The following is a 25151-nucleotide window of genomic DNA, read 5'->3' on the forward strand; positions in this document are numbered from 1 at the left end:
GAAGAAAGATCAGAGAGATGGATTGATAAAGAGAGAAAGAAATTAAGTAAAAGGAGAGCAGGTTGTCTTGCTTTAAGCCTTTCTCGCACCTGTCTCATTCTCCTCTCTGCTTCCTCCTTTCCTTCCTGATTCCCTCATTCTCCCTTTTCCTCCGTGCTCTTTGTCTGATCCCTCCCTCTCCACCTGCTCTTCTCCCTCTCTCCCTCGCTCTCCCTTCTTTTCTCCACCCCTTTCTCCGCCCCTCCCTGCAGCTATTGGTGAAGCACCCACCAATCACAGCACAACTGGGACCTGAGGGACTACATATGCAAAATGCTGCTTAATATTCATGAGCCGCTATCGGGGCTTTAAGTCGTTGATTAGGACAGCAGCACAGCTTTCTGTCCCAACTGCCTGACTAGCTGGCTGTGTGTGTGCCTATAGCCCCCTCTCTCACACTCTGACATACACACTGCATACACATGCTCCCTCACTTCTACGCACACACGCAGAGCTGATCAGTGCAGGCAGCGCAGAGCCCGGTAATTGTATTGCTCACTCCAAGTGGAAGGAAGGACCGAAAGAGAGGAAGATCAGAGAAAGAAGAGAAAAGAAGAGAGAGGAGAGATATAAAAAAAAACTTTGATTTTTTTTTGTTTTTAATTTCTTGCCATTTACCCTGAGGAGGTTGACATGACAATGACCCGGTATCGCCGATGGATTCGGTAGGACACCCGTTATCCGAGTGTTTTTTAATGCACTCTGAACAAGAGTAGGTAAATTTTACCTTTTACTATTATCCTTTTATTGATCATCCAACTTGTCATTGCCATTGTCTTCCACTGTAAGTGACTGTGTGAGTCAGTGAGTGAGTGTATGTGCTGGTATGCAGCGGAGGTGGCCGGCACCGTGTCAAGGTTGTTTCTGTTGTCAGGTAGCACGCGTTCACTCTTGTCTTTGTGTGTGTGTGAGTGTGTGTGTGTGAGTGTGTGGCTGCAGTATCTGGACAGCAGTTCTTACTTAGTGGGCAGAGGAGCAAAATTTCTGTCCCTTCACCTGAAAGTGAGACATACGCACAATACACCTGCCTGCAAACACACATTGTTTGCTCCATTTTCACTTTCGCTGTTTTCAACAAACACTTTACTTGAAGTCAGGCTGTTCTTGGGACAAACTTTCTCAGTACATGTCTGCATGTGTGTACCTGTGCATGTGTTTATGCTTATGCATGTGTGGTTAAAGTATGTGTTCATCCAAGCAGAGAATCCGCGAGATAACAGGGCATTAAGGTTACAGGAGCAGCGTGTAGGAAAGGGCCCATAAGAGAGGAGGGAGAGGGAAAGGGGGAGAGCTGCGCTCTTAAATGCCAGAGGAGGTAGAATTTCAGACGGGCAGCTCAGCGTGTGGCCCCGCTCAGGAATTAGAGACAGTCACACACACACAAACACACGAGTGCTGCTGAGCTGCTCCTTTCGCCAATGCTTTGCTCTTTTAGATCTGTGCAAAATGTAGATTAAGTGATTGGCAGAGTGGACAGCAGTTTGCTTGATTAGATTATTGTGTGCACAATTATTTAAAAAACAAAATTAGAGCCAACAAACAAATGATTAAAGTATAGCAGTATTTGCTTAACTCTTTTCTTAAACAGGACAAGATAAAACATTCCTCCGACACTGTGCGTGTGTGATTCAGTAGCCGGACAGACCTGTTTTGTCTGTATGTATAAAATTATTGGCATTCACCTTTTCAAATTTGCAAAGCTCATAAATAAAGCAAAGATTTTATGGTCATTTATATATATAAACGTATATGTATAGATTTAAAACACATGCTTAGATTTAACCAATTTCCACTTAGAACTAAATTTGAATGAGTGACACTAAATCAAAGCCACAGTTTAGGTGGTTTTTTTTACGGTAGAGAGTCGGAAGTGGGAAAACTGAAAGAACAAAGTCAGAGCAGAAGCTCATGCAAAATGTTGTACTGTAATATTTCCCAAAATGGTATCTGTAACATTTTTTAAAGAAAATTGGCAATTTTTCATTTTATTTTCAATCTTTCTCGTCATTTGTTTTAAAACACACACGCCCCACTCACTTGTAAAGCATTTTGAATATAGAGGCATTTTAAAGAGAATACACGGAGATAAGCTGTACCACTACTTTACATGAAAATATTCTTTTGTTATATTTTTAATTTAAAAAAATTGTCTTTTAACTTTCAGTCTGTTTGAATTAAAATGTCATTTAAGCAAATATGAGAAATTGCCCCTTCTGAACAAGTAAATGCTTAAAGAGCACAAATTAAAATGTTCATAATATGTGCAGGATTTTTTTTTTTAAATGATTATTTTATTATCACTGCGGTATGACCAATCAAGCTTTTAGAGAGTCTGAGAATATCAATCATTTCAGTTCCCCTTTTAGAGGGAATAACTGAATTTTCAGTAGAGCAAAATCTGAATTTAGGACACTTTACAAGGATTTAACCCTGTGGATTGCATCCAAACAAGCTTTCTCTATGTTGGTCCTTCAACTGCAAAACAGTGGGGTGGAATTTAAGGACCTGTAACGGCTCAGGTGTAAGAGTCTTGATTTTTTTTTTTTAAATCAGATTAAGACAGAGAATTCAAATTTTTCAAAAACTTTTGAACTGGATTTGCTTCTTAATGGACAAGAAGTGTGAAAACTGTGTTTAGACATCAAGCATCAATACACTCACTGAAAAACACACTTTCCTGACAGACATTTGGCAATGAGATGTGTCTGCTTTACCTGCGTGTGATTCAGCAAGTGTACGTAAGCTGTTGCCACTCAAACGTTTTCTAGAGAGCCCTCTGGTCCCGTCATCTGTGCGTCCGCTCCTTCACACATCCATTCATCCATCCATCGATCCATCGATCCATCCATCCACCGTTCTCTGTTCCCGGCTCAGGCGTTCCCTTCTTTGCTCTAAGGCACTGCTTTCCTATACTAATTAAAATATTAGGGATAATGATGATCATACTGATAATAATAACAACAAGTACCACTTAAGCTGTTAACATAATTGCATTCCCCTCATGCCACCATATACATAACATTTGCATATCATTAAAATATATTTCCCACAGTGACTTTAGTGATTTTGGTGTTTTTAACAGTGGGTGTGAAGGAGAACGGACGGGTGGTGAGAACTGCACAGTTGCTGATCAGTCAGGCAAAGGTTTAGTAGTGCAGTAATGAAGAGAAGCACAAGGGAGCACATATGATTTGATTAGGAATTATTCTCCAATCTGATGTGTCTGGATTTAATTCTTTTTAAATACATGGAAATGTAGAGGAAAGAAATTATTTGTGATTGTGAGTAAAAAAAAAATAAAAATAAAAATCTGTTTCAGGTTAAACATTGTTGAAGTCGTTCATCGGACTAAATTAAGATGTGCCAGAAAAACAAACATTTTTTTTTACTTACAGTAATATATATAATATGATTTAGGCACCAGATTTTCACACGTAATGTTGTGTTGCTTCTTGTTCTGCTACGACAAATGCCACTGTTTTAGTTCACATTTGGAAAAGTGCATTGGCCATCATACAGTGATTTACTTTTCCTGATTTTCCTGATGAGGCAAACTACTTTATATGAAACCGCGAAAGAAATTCAATTGAGAAAAAAATCTAACTCGAAGGCCAACCGTCTGATGCTTTGACCGTTTGTTGTTTAAATGTGCGACAGCGAAATATACATATGTTTTGTTATTCAGAATAAAGAGATAATATGTCTTGCTTTTGATTAGACAATGAAAAGCATTTAATGGTTTTTTCCCATCTTTTTCTTTTCCTTAATCTTAGTCGCTGGACCTTATTTTTCAGCTTATGAAGTGGGATATGCAGTAAAGAGAGAGAGAGAGAGAGAGAGAGAGAGAGAGAGAGGTAAAGCTGACTGCAGGGAGGGACAGGGGGGACCAAAGAGAGATTGCGTAAATTAAAATCCTTTTAATCTCCTTATAAAATCATTTACTTAATTCATCTGTCAAAGCATGTCAATATGTGCCGTGCTGATTTGCTGGCTGCGCGCGCGTGTGTGTGTCTGTGAGTGTGTGAGCGTGCAATTTGCATCTGTTTGTTGCCATCCGCGGTTTCGTGCCTGCATGCTCCCATTTTGTATGTGTGACCTATTGATGGCCTATATGAGGAAGTGTTGTTCTTTTTGTCTCTTTGCCTGCCTGTCTGTCCCTATGGAATTTGTTGTCTGTCAGTTTTTTTGCATTTGCCTGCAAACACACGCGCAGAGAAACGCACGCACTCATGCTTACGGCGGCCTCGCTCTCATGTGAAGGGTCCGGGCATTCCAGTGGTAATTTGGTCCCGTAAAGAGAAAGAGAGAGGTAGAGAGTGTGAGAGAGAGAGAGAGAGAGGGAGAGAGAGACGCAATGAGAGAGACAGACAGAGCAAAGTGGGAAGGAAGGGAGGGGGTTTGCTTTTGTCTGACACCAGCACTCAGGAGGTCCGCTGGACACACGTGTAAGCATGAATGCCCACAGCAACACACACTCTTAACACTAATGCATAACAATAAACACACAGATCATACCATTTGCAGGTTAAAGTTATCACAATGTTAAAAATGCAGTGACTTATTCTTACACACACACATGCGTCTACATATGTGGATGTAGATATTAAAAATGCATTGTCTCACACACACTTAGAAAGCCACTGAGAGATGACAGAGCAAAATGGGATGAGCCTTGATGATGTGAATTTGTCTGATTTATGTCCAATCCATCAGTGCTCTGTGTGTGTCTGAGTATGTCACGGGTCAGTGCCGGCCTTTATGTGTTGAAAGAGCAGTAAGGGAGACTGTACCAGATGTGACACAAACACACACACACACGCACACACACTGCAATTAGCCATTTTGCCACACTGGTGGTGAATCTGTATGTGTGTGTGTGTGTGTGTGTGTTTGTGTGTGAATGCACGGTTGAATGCCAAAGCAGTGATCAAAAAAAAGAGAGAGAGAGAGTGATATATAGTGAGAGGCAATGTCGCTCATCTTATCTCCTCTTCTCCTCTCCACAGCGCTCATCCTCTCATTCCCCACGTTCCATCATCCATACATCTCCGTCATCCATACATCAAAATGTGAATTCAATTATTACTATTATCACGTTCTATCAAATCATTTATGCTCTGTCTGAGAATTACTCTCCGTAATGCTGCTGACTTTTCCGTCTTTTCAAATCTGCTATGACCAAGTATATAGTTTCAAGAAATGCAGAATAAAAAGAGGATGTTTTGCACCTGTGCAAATTTGAACTGTGTCAAAAGCACACAGGTCCCTTTGTAGATGCATCTGCTTGATTTTAACAAACGTTGCTTTAAACTAAATTACGTTTTCTTAGAATTGCTATATACATTGTGAGGTTTCTTTGGTGTCTGTGTTATTATTGTTTTCAGAAAAGGAGTCACTAAATTTGAATTTTATCAAGTTCAACCAGATGAGCTATTGAGTTACGCTTTAGATCCGGTGACTGGTGTATGCATGAGTGTGTGCGTACCCATCGTGTTGTGCTTAGGGCTTCTAATGCTGCTCCTCAGTCCTAATAGGAGGAGACAGCGCAGACCGGGCCACAATAGAGCAGATTTAGATGGAGAGGTGAGGTGTGTGTATGTCTCTATGTGTGTGTGTAAAGTGTAAAAGTGTGTCCATGAGTTAAAGAGGATCACGAGAATGGTGACGGTTCAAACCCCTTGTCTGTCTATGGCACTTTTCTGTTGTGCTGCCCATGGGGAGAGCCCTATGGTTTCGCTGCTTGGGTTGTTCTCTCCCTCTGCACGGCCAAGCTGAAAGTATGATTAAATTGTCATTGTTTCGACAGTGTGTAAGAGGGGTTCAAAAAGACAAAAAAGGGAAGATACAGTAGAACGGAAAGGGATAGCTACTAAGAGAGAGAGAAAGAAATGAATGACCATGCCGCCTTCCAACTGACAGTGAAATATTCCTCCTCTCATCCTCCCATCATGCTTCATGTGTGTGCCTGATGGGGAGAGAATGACAGACCAGCCCACACCCCACCTCATGGTTTAGTTCTCTAGTTTTTGCTGCTTTTTTCATCTGCCTTGCACTTTTTTCTTTCACTCTTTCTATCTCCTGTCTGTGCACTAGGTTTCTCTCTATGCCAACTTTATCAGGTGCACCATACAAATAAACTACAATCACATGATGATTTTCAGAAGTATTTGTTCTTCCTAAATGTACTGTATATTCAGATATTAAGCTGCTCAACAAAAGTGTATATTCTTTGAATCAGGGAATTTTGATTTCTAGTTATTAGACAAGATTTTTACAGTTACACACTGAAGACTGAAGACTGAAGAAAGGTTTTTTTTTTTTACACTTTCTTGCTTCCTGCCCTGAACTTATTAATTTCATTAATTAAGTTTATTCCACCCGCTTCATTATACACAAAAAATGAAATGTACATAACAACATATATATGTATATTTACCTCATTATTCACAGCTTTTGGTGTTTTTGTGAAAAGGAAATTGTCTCTAACAAATATGTTGATCACACAAATAATTTTTTAATTTTATTTAAGAAAAAAAAAAAACAAGCCCAACAGCATCAGTCCTTGTTGGTCACTCCAACTGTACCAACGGTTCAGCTTTGACACACATCCGTGCATGTGTGAGAAGATGTCACGTGTTAATATACAATTCATTATTTTGCACATGTAAAAACAAGAAAACTATGTGTGTTATTAAGGCCTTGTTTCTGTGCATGTGTGTATGTGTGTGTGTGTGTGAGAGAGACAGTGAGTGAGAGCGCATTTGTGTCTATTAACTGCGTTTACGCTTTCACACAATAGTTAAATTGTATTTGACATTTGAAAAACTTTCACTTTTAGTTTGATGTAGCTTAAATAAAATAGTTAATATACGTTTATTGCTTATTCCAAAATATCGCTCTATTTTTTAAAAAAAAATTACATAGTTTCATCACTGGTAACTTTAGTAAAGATCAGATGTTAAAGTATTTGTGCATGGAACATTTATGTGAATTATGTTTACATTAATTACATTAAAAAAATGCTCTAATCCTACATGGTAAAAACGCTTCTTTTCTTTAGGATGCGTGTTCCTCTGCGTAGCTGATCCGCTCTTTTATTCATGGCAGTAGATAATTCATTTTCTCTTTATCCCTATCTTCCTTTACCATTCAGCGCCCTCCACCCACCCACACGCACACACACACACGCACACACATGCACACACACACGCGCTCCTCTTCTCCCTCTACACACACCCCCTCCCTTGTGGAACTGTCACCTTTCTGCACCCGCTCAGTCCCTATTAAGGCCGACAGCCCATCTGCCGCCTGCCCCGCTAACAGCTCCCGTCGCTAACGCTAACGTGCACACACATCCACATCCGCTCAGACACACACAGAGGGCTACGTTCAACCCCACCTGCCCTGCTGCACATGCAGTCACACGCAGAGCAACATCGTCAGACGTATATGTATATCAATATATGCATCCGCTCAGTATTTATCGTGATCTAATGATTCTTTTAATTACTTCCAAATATCAAAAAGTCTGTACCACACTTTTTTTCTTGATTTAAAACGGCCACTTTTGATCTTGCACATTAAGACTTTCCAGGCAAGTATAAGGCTGAGTGTTATCGGGAGTAAGTATAAATACTATAAGAACCATGTAAACGATCTAGAAAAGTCAGCAATTTGCAACAAGAAGTGCAGAAATGAAAATAGAACCAACAAGTTTATCTGCGAGGAGGAAACCAATGGGATCACCGGGAATTTTTAATGCAGCAGAGGAGATTGGCTAGTCTTTAGTTCAGTTATTTATTAGTGTTCATATCTGTAGGTTTATCCATATTTATGCATACAAATTGTCTGTGTAACTGCAAGACGTCACACTACCCTGACGAGAGGAGTAATTAGGTAGGGCAGTTGCTTGTGTGTGTGTGTGTGTGTGTGTGTGTGTGTGTGTGTGTGTGTGTGTGTGTGTGTTGTGGCATTTGCTCCCTTCAGGGATAGGTGCGTTTTGCATTAGCAAGAATGGCAACTGTCTCATCAATCACTGCATCACCATGTCACACACACACACACACACACACAGACACACACACGCACACACACATATGTACACACATACCATGGCATGGTCATTCTGTTCACAGATGGGCCAGCAACACATGAGCGAGTCACTGAGCATCAGAAAGACACCAACGATCTCCTTGCTTTCACACACACACTCGCACACACACACACACCGCCACACATCCATAGTATGTCTGCATGTGCTGGTTCTTGTGCTGCTTACATGTACTGACAGGAGCGTGAAATAGGTTAGGTAGAATCACATACATTGCACTTTTCTTTTATTCTCTCCTTTGCTCTACATACATATTTAAATATTTATGATATGAGCTATTTCTTACATATGTGAGTACTTGTGGGATTGAATTTTTCAATTGACTTATTATTTGATGATGTTTAAAAAAAAATGTAAAATGTGTAAAATTCAGATTTTCATTTTACATATGTTTAGTACTGTGTTTCTATTTTAGTATACGATTCACATGTGCTGAATTAAATTTTTAAAAAGAAAAAAATGCCTCATGTAAAGAATTGTCTGTTGGCTTTAAGATGCTTTTTTTAATGAGTTTCATTCTTCTGAAATGAAATAAGAACTAGGAAAATCAGATTATGTGGTTATAAAGCGATAAAGCAGAATCTCTTTCGGTAATCCTAAACAGTTTTAGTCCAGGTTAATACAAATATCAGACAGAGCTTTTTGTGGTTTCTCTAAAATATCATAATACAGACTAATCATAAAACTTTGTAAACTCGGGTTTTCTTTTCAGATGTATTTCTCGTGGTTCGTGATTTTTATGGTTTAAACCTAAATATAATAATATATTTCTCTGATTTCAGCCCCTGTCTAAAAAAGCTGTTACAGCGTCTGTTACTTCTAATGCAGTTAAGATGCCTGCAGCCAAAATGTGACAGTTGAACCCAAATGGCTGGTGATACATACACAGGACCTAAACTATTGCACACAATGTAAACCCAAATCAAGATGAAAACACAGTACTGAACAATCTACAGCGTTTTCAAGCAAATACTTCATGCAGTCCGATTTCCATACAGCGCCTGTGGGCATACAATAAACGCTAAGGGTAATGTTGTAATATTGTTGCGGAGATACCGTCATTAAAAATAAAAGTAAATCACCTCGCCGTCTGGTTTTTAGATGTCAGAAGTGGCCCTCGTCTTCAGTCTTGCAACCCACAGCAAAGTATCTGGGGTACTTTGGTCACAGTGTTAGCACACACAGGTGGGCAAGGGAGAAAATATTAATTCAGAATGTAAGCGGGCGGATCGGGAGAAGGTGATCGAATTTTGCCGCAAACCTGAGTTACTTGTTCGGCCAGAAAGTTTTTGATTGATTATAATGGTTTATAATTCCCAGCACCACATGCACCTCATAGTGGATATACTTTAGTCCTTGGTGTCACACCAGAACCACTTCCCCCACCACCACCACCACCTCCACCCAAAAACAAAAAACAACAGAATTAATAGTTGGCTGTCTATATAGCATTGTGACACTGCAACCAAAGCCAATAAGTGTCTGAAGCAGCAGCAGCAGCAGAAAGATATCGATTCCTTCTATTCACCAGAGTGGAACTAAAACCTACATATTACACACCCTGGCCCTCCACCTCTCACTGAGCCAACCCAGCTCTGTGGATGGATAGAGGGATGGCTGTCAGACAAGTCATTGGTCTGTCTACCTGCCTGTCTATGTGGCCCTCACATAAACAGGAACCCACAGCGGGGACAACATCTCACACTCAGACACACGTGCGTATGTGCCGGTTGTTTGTGTGGTAAACACGTGTCTATCAGTTTGCGACACATACCAACATCCTGCTCTGTTTACCGATACACTTTGCTGGAGGAAACACACACAAACAGGAGTGTCACAGTGTAAAAAAAATTTAAAGAAAGACCTGAAAAAGAAAGATTATTTTATTCATTGTCTTTTAACTTCGATGTGCTCCCTGATTTCTACTTTTACATGTTTGGGATGAAATTATTAGTTGGCTTCAGCTCTGTAATTCTTTGGCAAAGTTTTAATATTAAATCAATAATTAGTCTTAGGTTAATTGGGCTAGTATTAGCAGACGTGATTATTATAATCGCTCTCATTAAGCAAAAGCATAAATGCTCAAAAGCAAGCACCTCTTCAGATCTTTGCACTATTTTTGAAGGATTAATTTCTTACTATATGTTTTCTTTCATAGTTTACCAAATCTGAATTAGTATCTGTTTTTTCTAGATTTTATCCACCGGTAGGAAACTGCTTTTCCTTCCACTTCCCTCGCTTCATTTTCCCCCGATAGTTTAAAAGTAGGGCATTCAGATCATTTTATTACAAGCCCAGCCATGATGTAATTTTTTCTTTTCTTTTTTTTGCTTCTTTTCTTTTTTTAAAATTGTTTTTGTAAGGGATGCTTTTGATTCTGTTGCCTGTGGTGACCTTATCACCCCAGCGACAGCCCTGCTTCTGATGACGGCACTGGGTTTGATTGAAGGATGGCAGTTCTTCCTCTGATGCTTTTACTTTTATATTTCCTCCATTTAAAAAGGTTTTTTGAGGTTAAAACTGGTAAAACTCGGGGACAAAAGTCTCATGTACTAGTTTAAAATTCTGATCTGTCCCCTGTGCGTCTGTCTGAGAGCTTCTCATCTTTCTGCCTACTTGAGATGCTCTCTGCAAATTGCCCTATGTGTAAATCTTGGACCTTTCTTTGTGTATTTATGTTTTTTCTTTTCTGCCTCTCTCTGTCCTAACTCTGCAGTTGCATAAATCATAATAGTTTTTTTTCTTATGTTTACTGAGGGCTGAATGATTATGTGTGCCTGTTACTGTGCCCTTTCAAGCGCGCTCTGTAATTCAGTGGTCATCCACTTAATTGTAATTTTGTGTTGAAGATTTTTTTTGTTTTTCCATTTCATTTTTGTTTGCTTGTCACTGTGTTGAGCTGAAGAAAGTATTTTATTAAAACAATAAAATGAAAAAAGATTTTGTGTTTAGTTTAGTAGTGTTTTGTTTTCTACAGCGCTTTAACCTTATCAGATTCTGGTACTGAGAAAGCAGAAACACACAAAAATGTAACTTGTCACTGTTTCTATTTTTTTTTCCTAAGTTTTATTTTGTTATTTTACCATTGCCCCTGAACAACTGATTTCAGTGTCATCAGATAGTTTTTATGGCTTTTACGCAACACATAGGAGCCATGTCTCCGCTTTACAGTCCCACTTGCTGTTTTCCTACTTTTCTCTGTTGTATTGTCAGCGCCATCCTTATGTTTCTCACTTTGCTTCTGTCTACAGAATGAACTTATCGAAGGGGCCATTAGTGAACAGCAGCAGTGAAGATAACTCCAAGTCGTCTTATGGTAAATGCGGCGCTGGCGCCTGGAGAATGCACCAGAGCTACGATCCACTGGAGGCCAACCACATGAGAGACGCACATGCCCTCTACAACCCCAGGTAAGACAGACTGACAAGAAGACCACAGACACAAAAGAAGAAAGGGGGAATGACTTAAAAAGGGCAAAACAAAAGTGACTGAATCCATAAATCTACGTTGAGTTTTCTACAAAAGTCACACTTGACCTCTATAAACCTCGGAAGAAGAGAAAGAAAAGGCAAGCATTTGGAGACATCAAAAGCCAGTTTTTATTGGTCAGGATGTGTGCGTGTTTGAGACTATTTGGAGAGAACCAACTTTTCTCCACCATCTATTCAAATGTGGGGAGAACGGTTGTGTGCATGTGTGTCTTTCTTTGTGTATTTTTTTTTAATTCATATGCCTTATCTGTTAAATTAGTTTGAAGTAATTTACATTTTTAACAACACTTTTTATGTTATCAGCTTTACAAACCATCTTCCGCTGTTTGTGTCACCAGTATTCTGTATTTTTATCTTTTTTTTTTTTTACCTGCCCTCTATCGGGTTCTTTAAATAATTGCCTATAAATCCAAGTTAAGGGTGATCTTCAGTGTCGTTTGGGATCAAGAAGGGGTTCCCCACGGTACGACCAAGCCTTTAATATCTACTCTTTTTTTATTTCAAATTTTGGGAAACCCCAACTCCCTACCCTTGGGAAAAAAATAATTCTCTTTTAAACGCCACAATATAGAAAACATACAAATCCACTGTAAACTATATGTTATGATTAAACAGTGCAACTAAAATGAGAATATTTTTTCCCTAGTATATATAGAGTATCACAAGGAATTTGGATTCAACTTGTGGCTCAAGGACACTTCAGTAGTGCAAATGCGTCGCAGTGCAGAGGCTTTAAATCACATCGTTTTGTTGAAGGACATTCTCTTTTACCATTACAATTATTCTCCATGCCATCTGTATGTGCAGTCAAACCTGAACGCATGAAAAGCTTCAACCAAAGTGAAATTTCACTTTAAAGTTCTCCAACAAAACCAGTTCTGACTTTCTGTTGTTCCGGGCAGGTTTTGCTGAGGCTGTCTTGCTTTATTTTTAGAGCTTATACTGTAAATATGCTTCTTGTTTTATGTTTAAACACAGGAAATGTGTGACGCATTAAATATAGACAAACGTTATCATATCCTTCCTCCTCCTCTTTTGAAAGTTTCTCGGGATAAGAGATAGCATGACATGCCCTGAAAGCGAACGTTTAACTGTAAGTATGCGCTTTCTATATAATTTATATAATTCAGGGGTATTGGACTAGTATAAACAAATAAGTATATTATTACTGTGTTTAGTGTTACTTGTTGTACATTATTTCACTTTAAAAACAGCTGAATATGTATTTAATTTAAATAGGCTATATTAGAACCTAGTGTAACCAAAAGTGGGTTTCCCAAACTTTGCCTGTCTGTTCTCCAGATCGTGGTTTCTCTCTCTGGATTTTGGACATTATGCTTCAAGATCTCACTGACTAACATGATTATCTTAAATGAACATTACTGTGATTTATTATGTTGTTATTATTGTTGTATTATTGCACATTCTTTAGGAACAATATTGATTAGTGCATTATTAGGGTCTTGTGAAGCCCTTTAATTTTAAATGCATGTGTGTGTGTGTTCCCGTGTGCGCTGTAGACTGGGAAGTTTTAGTCCAATAGGATTTCAGGGTTAGTCTGGGTCAAGCCAATTAGAGGTCTGGCAAGCCATTCTCACGCAGACCTTCGGCCAGTCACCAGGAGGAGTGTTAGTAGCACAATGTGAGTGTGTTGGCAGACAGTGAAGTCTGGTGATGAGAGGTGTAAAGGTTTGCCAGGGGCTATGGAGTCAGTCCGTGGCTTGAAGTCACACAGTACATTTGTACACATGGATAGAGACACACTAGGCTCCAAAATGGGGAGCATTATTTCGCTTCTATGGTTCAAAACAAACTGCAAATTATATTGTTATTGTGAATTCGGCTGCCGCAAATGTGCCAAGCCTACACAATGACATAACAGTATCCCCTAACTACGGGAGGGGGTGGGGTGGGGGGCAGCACTGTGAAGTTAACAACTTGAGGATTTATCTCAAGACTTGTGCTGAACAAATACAATCTGGGGATTTGCAATTCTGTTAAATTTTTAGAATTTTATTTCTCCTGAAACCGAGCTCAGAGTAGTCTTTTCTCACGGCAGGTAGCCTAACTTACCATAAGAACGGTGTCCCTCCCAGTAAGACGTATCTGTGGGACAGGAATACCAGGACTCTAAATCTGAAGCACTTGAACTCAGCCATAATTCATTACCTGTTATAGTTTATTATTATTTATTCTTATGCATGTCCATCTGTGACAAACCAACACATCCAGTGAAAATAGTTTATTTTTAAAAAATGGCCTTAAAAAGCTAACACTAAATATTAAAGTACTAACACTAAATATTAAGGTAAAAGTCACCTTACTTCAGTTGAACCTTTACCCCTACACACACACACACACACACACACACACACACACACACACACACACAAGTTTTCACTTACACAGTAAAAGGAACACATTTTCTTACACACATATGCACTATAAGATCACAGGAACACTTCCTTAGGATATCTGACCTCCAACTGTGTTGATGGGATTTGGCCGTAATTTATATGCACTCTCTCTCACACACACTTGCACAGACACACACTTGAACAGCACAGACACACCGAAAATGAAAGAAATCCAGGTTCGGAAGGGACAATATTTAGAAATGAATTTAAATGAATTTAGAATTATAGCAGTGTTTTTATTTTATCTCTTAGAATAACTTTTTTTTCATATCACAGATCTCTACAAAAAAAGCAAAGAAATAAATTTAATTTAATTTGAAGTTTTCTGGGGCCTTTTCTTGCATTAAAACTTTTTTGAATTCTAAAGAAATTTCTTAAATGCTTTTGGAGATCTGCAGTTTTCATTGGACAGCAACAATATTATTCCTCTTTTTATTTAGGCCATCAAACCATGGGAATGTGATTAATGTCAGGCAGCTAGAGTGCGCTTGAATACACACACACACTGTGCTGTAAACTGAGCCCAATGTAATCATAATGATAAAGCAGATTGCCTTAACACACAGATGGGCTTCCCAAAAGCTGTGTGTGTGTGTGTGTGTGTGTGTGTGTGCGTGAGTGCGTGTGTGTGTAAGTGTGGACAACGCTGATTGGATTGCAGATTTATAGAAGAGGATTACTGCAGGAGCAGAGAGAGAGACAGAGCGAGAGAGGGGAAAAGAGAGAGGGGGTTTCAGACACTCACCTCTCATTAACTTCCACCCTCTTCACCTCGACTCGCCCTATTCTCAATCAAGGACAAACATGCACATGTACACACACATAGATATACACATTTAAAATCTTGTTTAAGTGGAGCATGTCGTTCTTTATATTTACCAATGATATGCTGATTCAGTATTTAAATCTTAGTAATTTGCAAGAAGTTTCAAAAGTAAGAATCCTGCAGAATGCTGCAGCAAAAAGCATTACTGGGTAGTCATTTAAAAACAATACAGCCACATTTTAAAGAAAAAGGTTCTTAGTGACAAGATCAGAAAATGTCCCTTTTTTGTTGCAGTTCGCGAGATTTATGCCAGTTTTGAGCTTTGTATACCTATTATACTGAATGTAAAGTATATTCAAATACATGACATTTAAGGGAAAGACATTCATGAAGGTTCCAGATTAAAGGAAAATGGACAAAGGCGCAGTGTGAAGTGGACAGAAAGAAGCAGTCAGAGACAGACAGAGAGACAGAGATGGCGAAAGACAGTGGGCACTGCAGCAAACCTGATTATGACTGGATGTGAATTAGATTCCCTAACAGATGGTCCAGGAGCGAGACTGTAAGGTGCATCAGCCAGCAGTGAGGGGAGGAAGAGGGGGAGGATAGAGGGCATGGGTGGGAGAGAGGGAAGAACAGGCCAGGAGACTCTGAAGACGAGTGTCAACAGCAGCTTGTGGCAGGTCAAAATGGGCATTTACAGTGAAAAGAATCTTGTTTCACATTTTTATTTAGTGAATTTGGAGTCGGGTATTTCAAGTCTATCACTTTCTCTCTTTTTTGCAGTATAAATGAAGTAAAGTGATAATATACAGAAGTAAAAGTAATGAACTGGGAGAATCCTTAACAGTCATTGCATTTAGATATAAAGTAGTATTCCATGTGTAAGGTTAAATATAATCTGTCTAGATGTATTATTTGTGGAATATTGAAGTAAACATTGAAACGCACACGTTGGATGGTGCCTGCTTAGGATTGATTTTCTCTATTTTCACAGCTGCTGTGGATTATTGTACATATTCTGGCTCTGCTTCTCTCTCACACCCTATGATGGATAGGTGTAAATCATCACAATCCTGTAGTGACAGCCCAATTTCCCCAAATCTGATCTGCTTAAAGAATGCAGCTTTGACGCTCTACTCACTTGTGTCTCCTCTCCTCTCCTCTTCCACATTCCGTTTTCCCTTTTATTACACTTTTTTTCCCTTATTCCGTCTCAGATCGAGGACCATTTTACTTCACACACACATTCTCTCTCCCTACTTTTGCAGCACTGTGCTCTTTTCCCATCCCCTCCTTGCCTCTATCTCCCTTCCTCCCCTTCCTGTCTCACTGGCTCGTTCCTGTGTCACATTTGAAAGCCCTGTCATATTTACTAGAGTGAAAATCCTCTTTCACCATCTGCTTAATATAATGTGCTTTTAATCCGATGGGGCATATTTTGTTTTTAAACACTTTTTATTATACTTTTCCTCAATTTGATTTGATGTGGCGCCTTGCCCAGATCTCTGCCTGTCTCTGTATGAGAGAGAGAAAGCAGGAGAGCTGTACATCTCACTGTACACTGATAGTTAAGTGTGCGCATGTGTGTTTGGGCGCGTGCTACAGTGCATGTGTGTTGGTGACAACAGCAAGTGTCAGTAAGTGCTTGGAAGGGCTGCTGCGCACCTAATGCTAAATGATAACACTGCTAATCCACACATGCACATAGAAAGAGAGAAGAATGCTAACCTTGATCAATGACCTTTCTTTTATAAAGGAGCCAGCCTACATTTCATAAAACTGACACTCCTGAGTAAAACATTCTCAATATCGATTGAACAAGCAGTGTGAATGTGTACGTTTATGCATTGAATTCATTTTATATATTGTTCAACTAATAAAATAACTATGCGCATATATGAGAGATATGCAATATCTCCTATAGACTTTACCCAGGAAGAGGATGTGTACAGTACTTTCTACTCTTCAGATTTCACAGCGCATAATATGAAATAAAAAAATAATAAAATACAACAACAGAACTTAAATAAACATCAAATTTTCAGTGATTTATGTATTAAATAAATATTTTTGATATGGTTAATCAGTGGCCCACTGTGCACTGTATGAAGTTGAGCCGTTTTAGAAATTTGAAGAACCTTTTTTACAGTAGACAACCATCCTTACAAATACAATGACATACAAAAGATAAAGGAGATGGAAAGGGAGCGAGAGAGGGGCAAACAGAAAGGTGAGGAGAGAGAGGGAGAAGGAGTGAGAGAGAGACACGGGAGACATGGTGACAGAGATAATGCCTGGCAGCAACATACTTATCAGCCAATGCTCCACAAGAAAATGACCTAAATCATCAAGATTCCCATCTGACACACACACACACACACACACACACACACACACACACACACACACACACACACACAAACACGAGTTAGTGGTGCACTGACTTCCATTGTTGCCCTGAACATGCTCCCCTTCTTTACATCTTTTTTTCATCTTTATATATAATAATAGACTGTATTTTATGCAGAGTACACACGACTCTGTATAAATCCCTTGAAATTTTGTCATTAAAGAAGTGAATAGACGAGAAACAAAAAGCACGAGGAGAGCGGATGGTGAACTGAAAGTCTGCACATTGATGATTGAAAACTGGTATTTATATGAGCAGACTCAACATGATGCTCCTGAAAAGTTTGCAGTTTGAAAAGTACATAATTCTTAATCAATGGAGAGAGGCTGAGAACACCCGGCGTGTTTTGCTTCCCAACGCTTCTCCAATCACATAGGGATGCGTGTGTTATTCTCTAGACTACAGCTTTAGACCCAGTAGAATATCTCTCTAAGTCTTTCTCGCTTTTTTGTAACACTGCGTGTGAACCATGTATTTGCATCCGTCGCATTTAGATTCATACTAGAATTCATAGTGTCTAAACTCTCACGCACACAATCACAGACACAGGAATATAGACACACACTTACACTTCCTTTCCTCTGCCAGTCTTTACAGCCCAACAGCCCATCGGGCAGAATGTGTTTTAGCCATTGTCAAATTGATTGTATGTAATCAGGGATTTATTCTGCAGCCAATGAACTGAATTACAGGTTTCCTGCCCTGACTAACACTGTAACAATTGATCTGCTCCCTGGTGTGTGTGTGTGTGTGTGTGTGTGTGTGTGTGTGTGTGTGTGTGTGTGTGTGTGTGTGTGTGTGTGTGTGTGCATCTTGTGTGACAGGATAGAGAGACGGACAAGAAATGATAGGGGGTGTTTGTGTGTGAGAAGTAGAAACGACGACAGAGAGAGATTGAGACCTAAAAGGAGCAAAAAGGAGAGGGGAAAGAGCCCAGTAGGAGGGAGAGTGGTTTAGATTGACTGTCGCTGTTGGAGTTTTTATTTTGTCTTTTATTCATTTTTGTCACTGAAAACAACTATAATCACCCACACACTGTGATTCCACACACATAAACCCACACTGAAACAACGCATAGCTTTTTTTTTTTCTGAGCTCTATTTCGCTGCTTTTAAACTATGCAGTTATCTTGCAGAATGCACAACATAAAACACAGGTTCAACGTTAGACTCACAGGATTTTGCTGTATGTACGTGACCGATACATGATTTCAGCCACCACAAAGCAAAAAGTGGACGTGTCATTGCTTGTAATTGCATAAGAGTGGTCACCTACGTCTTTGAAATTGCTGTGTGCAATTGTTGTGTTCCTATTTTTGCGAAAACATATTCACTACTGTATCAAACTAACTGACATGGAGTTCAACAACCCTCCAAAGATAGGAGACTGTTTAAAATAGAGAGAGAGAAAGAAAAACAAACTGAACAGTATAAGTGTTGAAAAAGCAATTCAATATATTGATGAAATCATTCTATTCATTTGACTATGACAATGTAAATGTAAATGCTTTTTGCTCCTGTTCCCCTCCTTACTCCATTCTTTAATTCAATGTATTTTCTTTTATGTCTTCCACTCTTCCTTCACTTCCTCTCCCTCCCAAAGCATTGCTGGTATCATCTAGATAGAATTGTGTAAGGTTTTCTCTCACTGTTTTTTTTTTCCCCTTTTTGCTTATTGGACTGTGTGTTCTTATCAGCATTGAGAGCACAATGCTTGGTGTGATGGAAAGGTATTAGCCAAGCCGAGGTAGCTACATTGTCAGCACTTCTTCCTGCTCTGTCTCTGTTGCTCCCACTTCTTCTTCTCTGTTTCTCTCTCCGCTTCTTCTGCTCTTCTTATTTTTAGCTGGGGTTTTTTTGCTTTTTATTTTTTGGAGATATGTTTTGTAAGCAGTAAGGCAGTGAAAGCCATCACATCTTTACACCATCCGAAGCCAAAGTTTGGCAACGTATAATTAAATGCAGCTTTGTCATTTTAAATTCCCATGACACTTGTTATGGTAATACTTTTACTAAGTAATGCTATTTCGGAGATCCGGCCCTTTAGAAACATTGACAGAAGAGCCCAGGGCAAGCAAAATAAGCAACCAGACAATCAGAGAAGTTATCAACAAACTGAGAGTTATCTGATTTGGTAGTGACAAGCCGATGTTAGTTCTCTTCTCTTCTCTTCTCTTCTCTTCTGCTATTATGATCCTCAGCCCAGTAGGGGTGGGTGAAAACAATTTAGAGTTGTTTGAGGATCAGTTTGTGTTTATGGCTGCCATCTAGCGAGGTAGTTGTTCAAAGATTGTATATAATAAAGCAGTGCAAGTGCACACAGAAACACAGACTAAAGGAGCGCACAGCAAACAGCACAGAGCGAGGCAGAGAGTAGTTTCTCTAATACGATGATTGTATGTTTGTCCCCGCCAGTTGTCAGGCCACTGCATCACCCTACCACTGTAATGACAGCTTGTCATACTAAAGTGGCCCACCTTCTTTCAAAACACACAAAAAAGCATTTCTTTCTTCTTTCTTCCTTTCTTCCTTTCCTCCCCATGCCTCCACATATTCATCTTTTATGAGTAACTGTGCCTTCCTTCAAGTGAGAAATGAAAAAAAGAAATAGGCCTGAAAAGAGAGAGAAAATGACAGGGATCAACTTGGAAATGGATACAAGCAAAGGCGGTCATTTGTGTGTGTGTGTGTGTGTGTGTGTGTGTGTGTGTGTGTGTGTGTGTGTGTGTGCGTGTGTGTGCTGGTGTGGTCTCCCTCAATAAGAGACACCTAAATAGAATATTCAGTGTCTGCAAGAACTAAGCAGCGACTTTGGCCGCTTTAAAAATGGCCAGTTTTATAATTTGCATTACTGCTAAAATATAAACCTAAATAAATCCGCTCAACCTCATTTGCTAATCTTTTTTGTTTGTTTGTTTGTTTACTGTTGCATTAAAAAAACATTGGTACCATAGCCATTTCCCTAAAATTATACAAAATATACAAAAAATACATTAAATGCAGTAAGTTTGTTAGTGCAAAGTGATTATTTTATGCTATAAGATATACCGCTTCTTTTTTGCCGTACATGATACATAGTGCTGTTCAATATAGAGCAATCAGCTTATGTGCTAATTACTTGACTATATTTGTAACTGTGTAGGTTTCAATATCACGAGCATCAAAATCTTAAAGATGGCAAAAAGAGAATGACGTTAAAACCGTATTCTTTAACGGAACTGAGCAGAACCGTTAATACCAAAATGTGATTACTTTGCTTCCTTGTGTTTTACTGTTATCATCTCATAAAACACTGCTTACATCTTTAAGCCTTGTCTGAATAAAGGCAAAGAACGGCAAACACATTCGAGCTGTTTCCATTTTATTTACATTTCTTTAAACACCTAAAAACCTAAAGAATTGATTAAAAAGAGACCCAACCCCTTCTCTCTCTTCACACTCATCTGAAGAGCAGACAAGCACAATAAGACTGCTCTTTCAGCACTGAGCCATCGCTACATAGCACCATAATTATACTGATAACATACATACATAAATGCATTCAACCTCTCGCTCGGCACAGCGCACTGGCTGTGATTTCTTAATCTTCTTTCCTCTTCTCCTCTCCTCTGCATGCGTGTCTTCTTTTTTTATTCTTTTTTATTCCTCCCCCTTCGACTGCCATTATTTTTCATTTATAAGCACAGTTAGAGAGCGCGAGAGAGCACTGAGGGAAAAAACGACGAGATAGAGGGAAAAGGGGGAGAAGAAACTGGAATGGAGAACGGAAAGATAGATAGATGAGAATTTGAGAGAGAAGGAAAAAAGCGCCTGAGATCTTTTGGCACTTAAACTCTTTCGCTTAATGGTACTCAGAGGGATTGACGGTCAAAAGGAGGGGCCACAAAAGAGCATAAAGAGTGAGAAAGGAGAGATTAAATCATCACCATCACATCATCTACTTAAATGGTTCTACTCTCTTTTTCTGTCACCACTGTTTTTCATCCCATAGACACAGAACATAGACATCCTCTTGCGATCTCTTTCCTTTCGATTTACACTTTTTTCTGTACCACCTGATACTGTCTGTGCTTCTGCCTTTCCTTCTATATGTCTCCATAGACTCTCTTTCTATCCCTAATTTTCTCTTCCTTGATTTGTGTCCAAACCTTTCTCACAATGTCAGCCTCTTTCCAAACTGAAGGCCCAACTTAGCATCCGATAAATGGATTTATAGACACTGGTGAATACCGCAAACCCACGATAAATGGAGTCACTGAATTAAAAGAACCTCCAGCAAGGGTTTAATATATGATGAAAAAGGTGAAAAGGCCAAAGCATTCTATATCATAAATGTCAATTCACATTTGAACGGGAAAATTTCAGGGGAAAAGAGTGTTTCCTACATTACAATGCGTTTGCAGGTTTTTTGCAGGCCTTCTTTCTGCATATCAGTCATGTTAAAGCTGAGATGCAAATTAAAAGAAAAGGTGTTGTTTGTCAGTAGACAATCATCAGTCACTGCAGTCCTGCAACTACTCTTTTTTCCCCATTCTGTCTGTCTTTTGCATTAGCTGTCTGCCTGTCTGCCTTTCTGTTTTCCTGTCTATATCCATTCTTCATTCCCCCACCTGAACAGCTCCCCATTCTCCAACCAGGCACTGTCTGTGTTTTATGGGTCCCTGTAGAACGGGGATCTTTTACAGGCCGACTGGACTTTAGAAGCCCCTCGTTTAGCAGCATCCTGCCTTAATTAAAAACCCCTTTTGTGCTTTCTGCCTTTAACAATGAAAGGGGAGAGAGAAAGGAGGGAGGGCAGGGTTAGAGAGACAGAGAGTAGTAATGCGTAGAGGAAGAGAAAGAGAGACAGTCAGAGATGGGAGTGAATAGAAAGTGATAGGGAGAGAGGCAGATAGATAGTAAGGTAGACAAAGGGAAGGATGGAGAGATATGGACAGAGAGAAGATAGCCGTTAATTACAACTGCCATTAACAAGACACCAGCCTCCTTAGGGAGTGGAAGAAGGAAAAGCAGGAGAGGAAGGAGGGAGATACGAAGGGAAGGAGAATGTAAGAATAGTACTACAGTGATAGTCTGGCTCTGATTAGTGAGTTTTATTTAATACATACAAAATATGCATACATTTATTGTTTTGCATCGCGCAGCTTTTAGTAACTTTTTAGACTGTAAGCTGTGCTTGAATATGACAATGTATGTCTCTTTGTGTATGTGCTGTCTTTGGGATGACTGAGCAGCAGAGGAGCTGCTTACTGATTACCTTCATGTAGAACACGCTGCTATTGACTGGAGGGTGACGGATGATCTTGGCCCCGTGGATGGGGATGTGTTTGTGGTACTCTAGATGCCGCTCCGCTACTCTCATGAATGTGGTTTTCCCCAATGAACCACAATATATTTGTGTCATTAAATATTGCTGAATATGACTTTACATTTCTCCCTTCCCCTATGCAGTGCCCCTAACTTTCCACACTCATGATTATCTTTCTTCATATTAACATTTTCCTGTAATGTTTTTTCCCCTCTTGTTCTGTCTCACTCTCTCAGGCTTCTCTGCAGAATGTCCAGTAAGGAGCGCCACCTTGAGTCCAGTTGTCCGTCCTCTTATATAAAGACTGAGCCGTCTAGTCCTGCCTCCCTGACTGATAGTCTAAACCATCACTCCCCTGGTGGCTCCAGCGACGCCTCAGGCTCATATTCGTCCACGATGAACGGTCACCCCAATGGCTTAGACTCCCCAAGCCTTTATGGCTCCAACGCAGGGACCCTAGGACCTGCTGGCGGCCCTGGATCAAAGCGTTATGAGGACTGTTCATCAACCATTGGGGAAGATTCACAAATTAAGTGCGAGTACATGTTGAATTCCATGCCCAAGAGGCTGTGTCTCGTGTGCGGGGACATTGCGTCAGGTTACCACTATGGAGTGGCATCCTGCGAGGCCTGCAAGGCCTTCTTCAAACGCACCATCCAAGGTTGGCTTCTATTTTAACTTTGTATCTACATTTGTCTTTGTTTCGCTTGTCTACATTTCACTCTACATCTTGCCTCTTGCTGTTTAAGCTCCACTATTTAGTTTATCTCGCTTGGTTTTGTTTTAATATTTTTATTAGTGGTTCAGTTCTTCCACCAGTTTTTTCATCAAAATCTGTGGTTGTGTATTGTTTAAGATTAGACTAGAATAGCTGCTTGTTTGTTTGTTTTTGTAAATCCATTTGACAGTGTCTTAAAGACAGCAGTAAATAATATAAATAATATATATTAATCAAAGATAAAGAAACTTTTTAAAAATGTAAAGACGTTAGTAGGTTGGCTGCAGAGACAGCAAGGTCATATGTTTGAGGTAAGCATGATGCTCTCTATATTGACCTAAATGGTATCCTTAAAAAAGCTTTCACCTAAAAGTACCTAAAACCTTGATAAAAGTAAAGTGAATATTTATACTATTTTTAATAAAAGGAACAGACTAATCAAATTACACACACACTCAGACATGCACACACACCTGAACTAAATTCAGGACATATGATGAAAGCCTCAGGCCAGATGTAAACCCAGATTTTTTATAAGGTACGTCTCCCTCCTCCTCTGCTAAGTGAGCCACCAGGACACCCACATAGCCTATTTCCTCTTTCCCCTTCACCCATTCTCCCCATCACACACGTTCACATTTATACATCTATCTAGGTACATAAACCAACCCCCAAAATCTACACCCACTTTTTAACCTCAACCTTGACCTTTTCTTCACGAATAATTTTGGAGCAGTGTTTGCATTCCCAGATCTAGCTGCTCATACATCACAGGAAGCGGTTTAGCCATAAGCTTGTTGTCTGTGCGATAACGTAGCATCAGAGTCGGGTCACGAGTCATGTCTAAAGATCAAGAGTTCAGGGGTTGAAGAGAGAAAGGATAGAGAATAATCCACATGATGAGAGGAGTGCCAGGAATGAAGCACAGTATACTGTACAGGAAGATTAACAACTTGATTGATGATCTTTGTGTTGTGTTTTGTTTTGTTTTTTAATTTCACAGTAGAAATTTGATGATAGATAGATAGATAGATAGATAGATAGATAGATAGATAGATAGATAGATAGAAAGAAGGCGGTAAACTTTTGAAAACCTTTGTGTTAGTGTTATAATCCTTCATGATTTGCTCAAGTTTTTTAAAAATAACTAACAGGCCCCATCTGTCAGCAGGACAGCCCACTTGTCAGTCAGTCTGCTACTGCAATAAGCACACTACTAGTCAGCCAGCCATCATCGATCCATTGAGTCAGTCAGTCAGTCAGTCATATCAGACAGGATTCATCTATCTGCCTTTCCATCCATCCACCTATCTGTCGGTGCTTTCTTTTGCCTCTGATAAGCAGCTTTCCCAGTAAAGCCCCAGAGACAGAGAGAGACAGGAAGATGTGAGGGGGTGGAAGTCCTACATTCACAAGATGGTCACCACTACCTGGAAACGACCTGTATGTGTTTATTATAGGATGAGATCAGGACACGGTGCAGCCCTGACAAATAGATTAGAGCACACGCATGTGACGACAAAGGCAGAGACATGCATACACACACCTAAACTCACAGTCGCTCAGTCAAACAAAGACATCAACACGCATATAGCCATGGAATATTTATGTGAATAGGTTTAACCCTTAATTCATCTGTCACTGCGGTGGTGTCAAATAGTTGATGAACTCTGTCTCATGTCATTTATTGGTTTGTTAAAGGTTAGGATAGAACGCAGCTACAGATTAAGTACAGTATCCCAGATAACATATAGATAATGATGCTGTTTTGACTGGAAAACCTAATTTTAGTGTGACATTAAATAGCTTGAAAGCAGTGATATGTCCCTTTCTCTTCTAATTTCACTGTTTTTTTGTTTTTTATATATTTGTAATACACCATTTTCAAAC

At 39.6% G+C, this 25151-nt stretch overlaps 1 protein-coding gene across 5 annotated transcripts in view; it reads left to right on the top strand.

The window, feature by feature from the left end:
• The first annotated feature begins 380 nt into the window (after positions 1 to 380).
• esrrga (estrogen-related receptor gamma a) overlaps positions 381 to 25151 on the top strand; it is a 73694-nt gene continuing 48923 nt past the window's right edge. For 4 of the 5 annotated variants that reach the window (XM_085267340.1, XM_085267355.1, XM_085267348.1 and 1 more), the window contains exons 1-3: positions 381 to 751; positions 11401 to 11559; positions 22780 to 23204. In XM_085267340.1, the coding sequence (XP_085123466.1) occupies positions 696 to 751; positions 11401 to 11559; positions 22780 to 23204 (640 nt within the window). In that variant the 5' untranslated portion in view covers positions 381 to 695. Of the gene's footprint in view, positions 756 to 11400; positions 11560 to 22779; positions 23205 to 25151 lie in introns of all 5 variants that reach the window. The other variant, XM_085267372.1, reaches the window with a different exon arrangement.

This window comes from Mchenga conophoros, linkage group LG1, assembly GCF_057382185.1.
Source record: "Mchenga conophoros isolate Kocher_MC1m ecotype Shallow Benthic linkage group LG1, M_conophoros_male_GT1.1, whole genome shotgun sequence".
NCBI lineage: Eukaryota > Metazoa > Chordata > Actinopteri > Cichliformes > Cichlidae > Mchenga > Mchenga conophoros.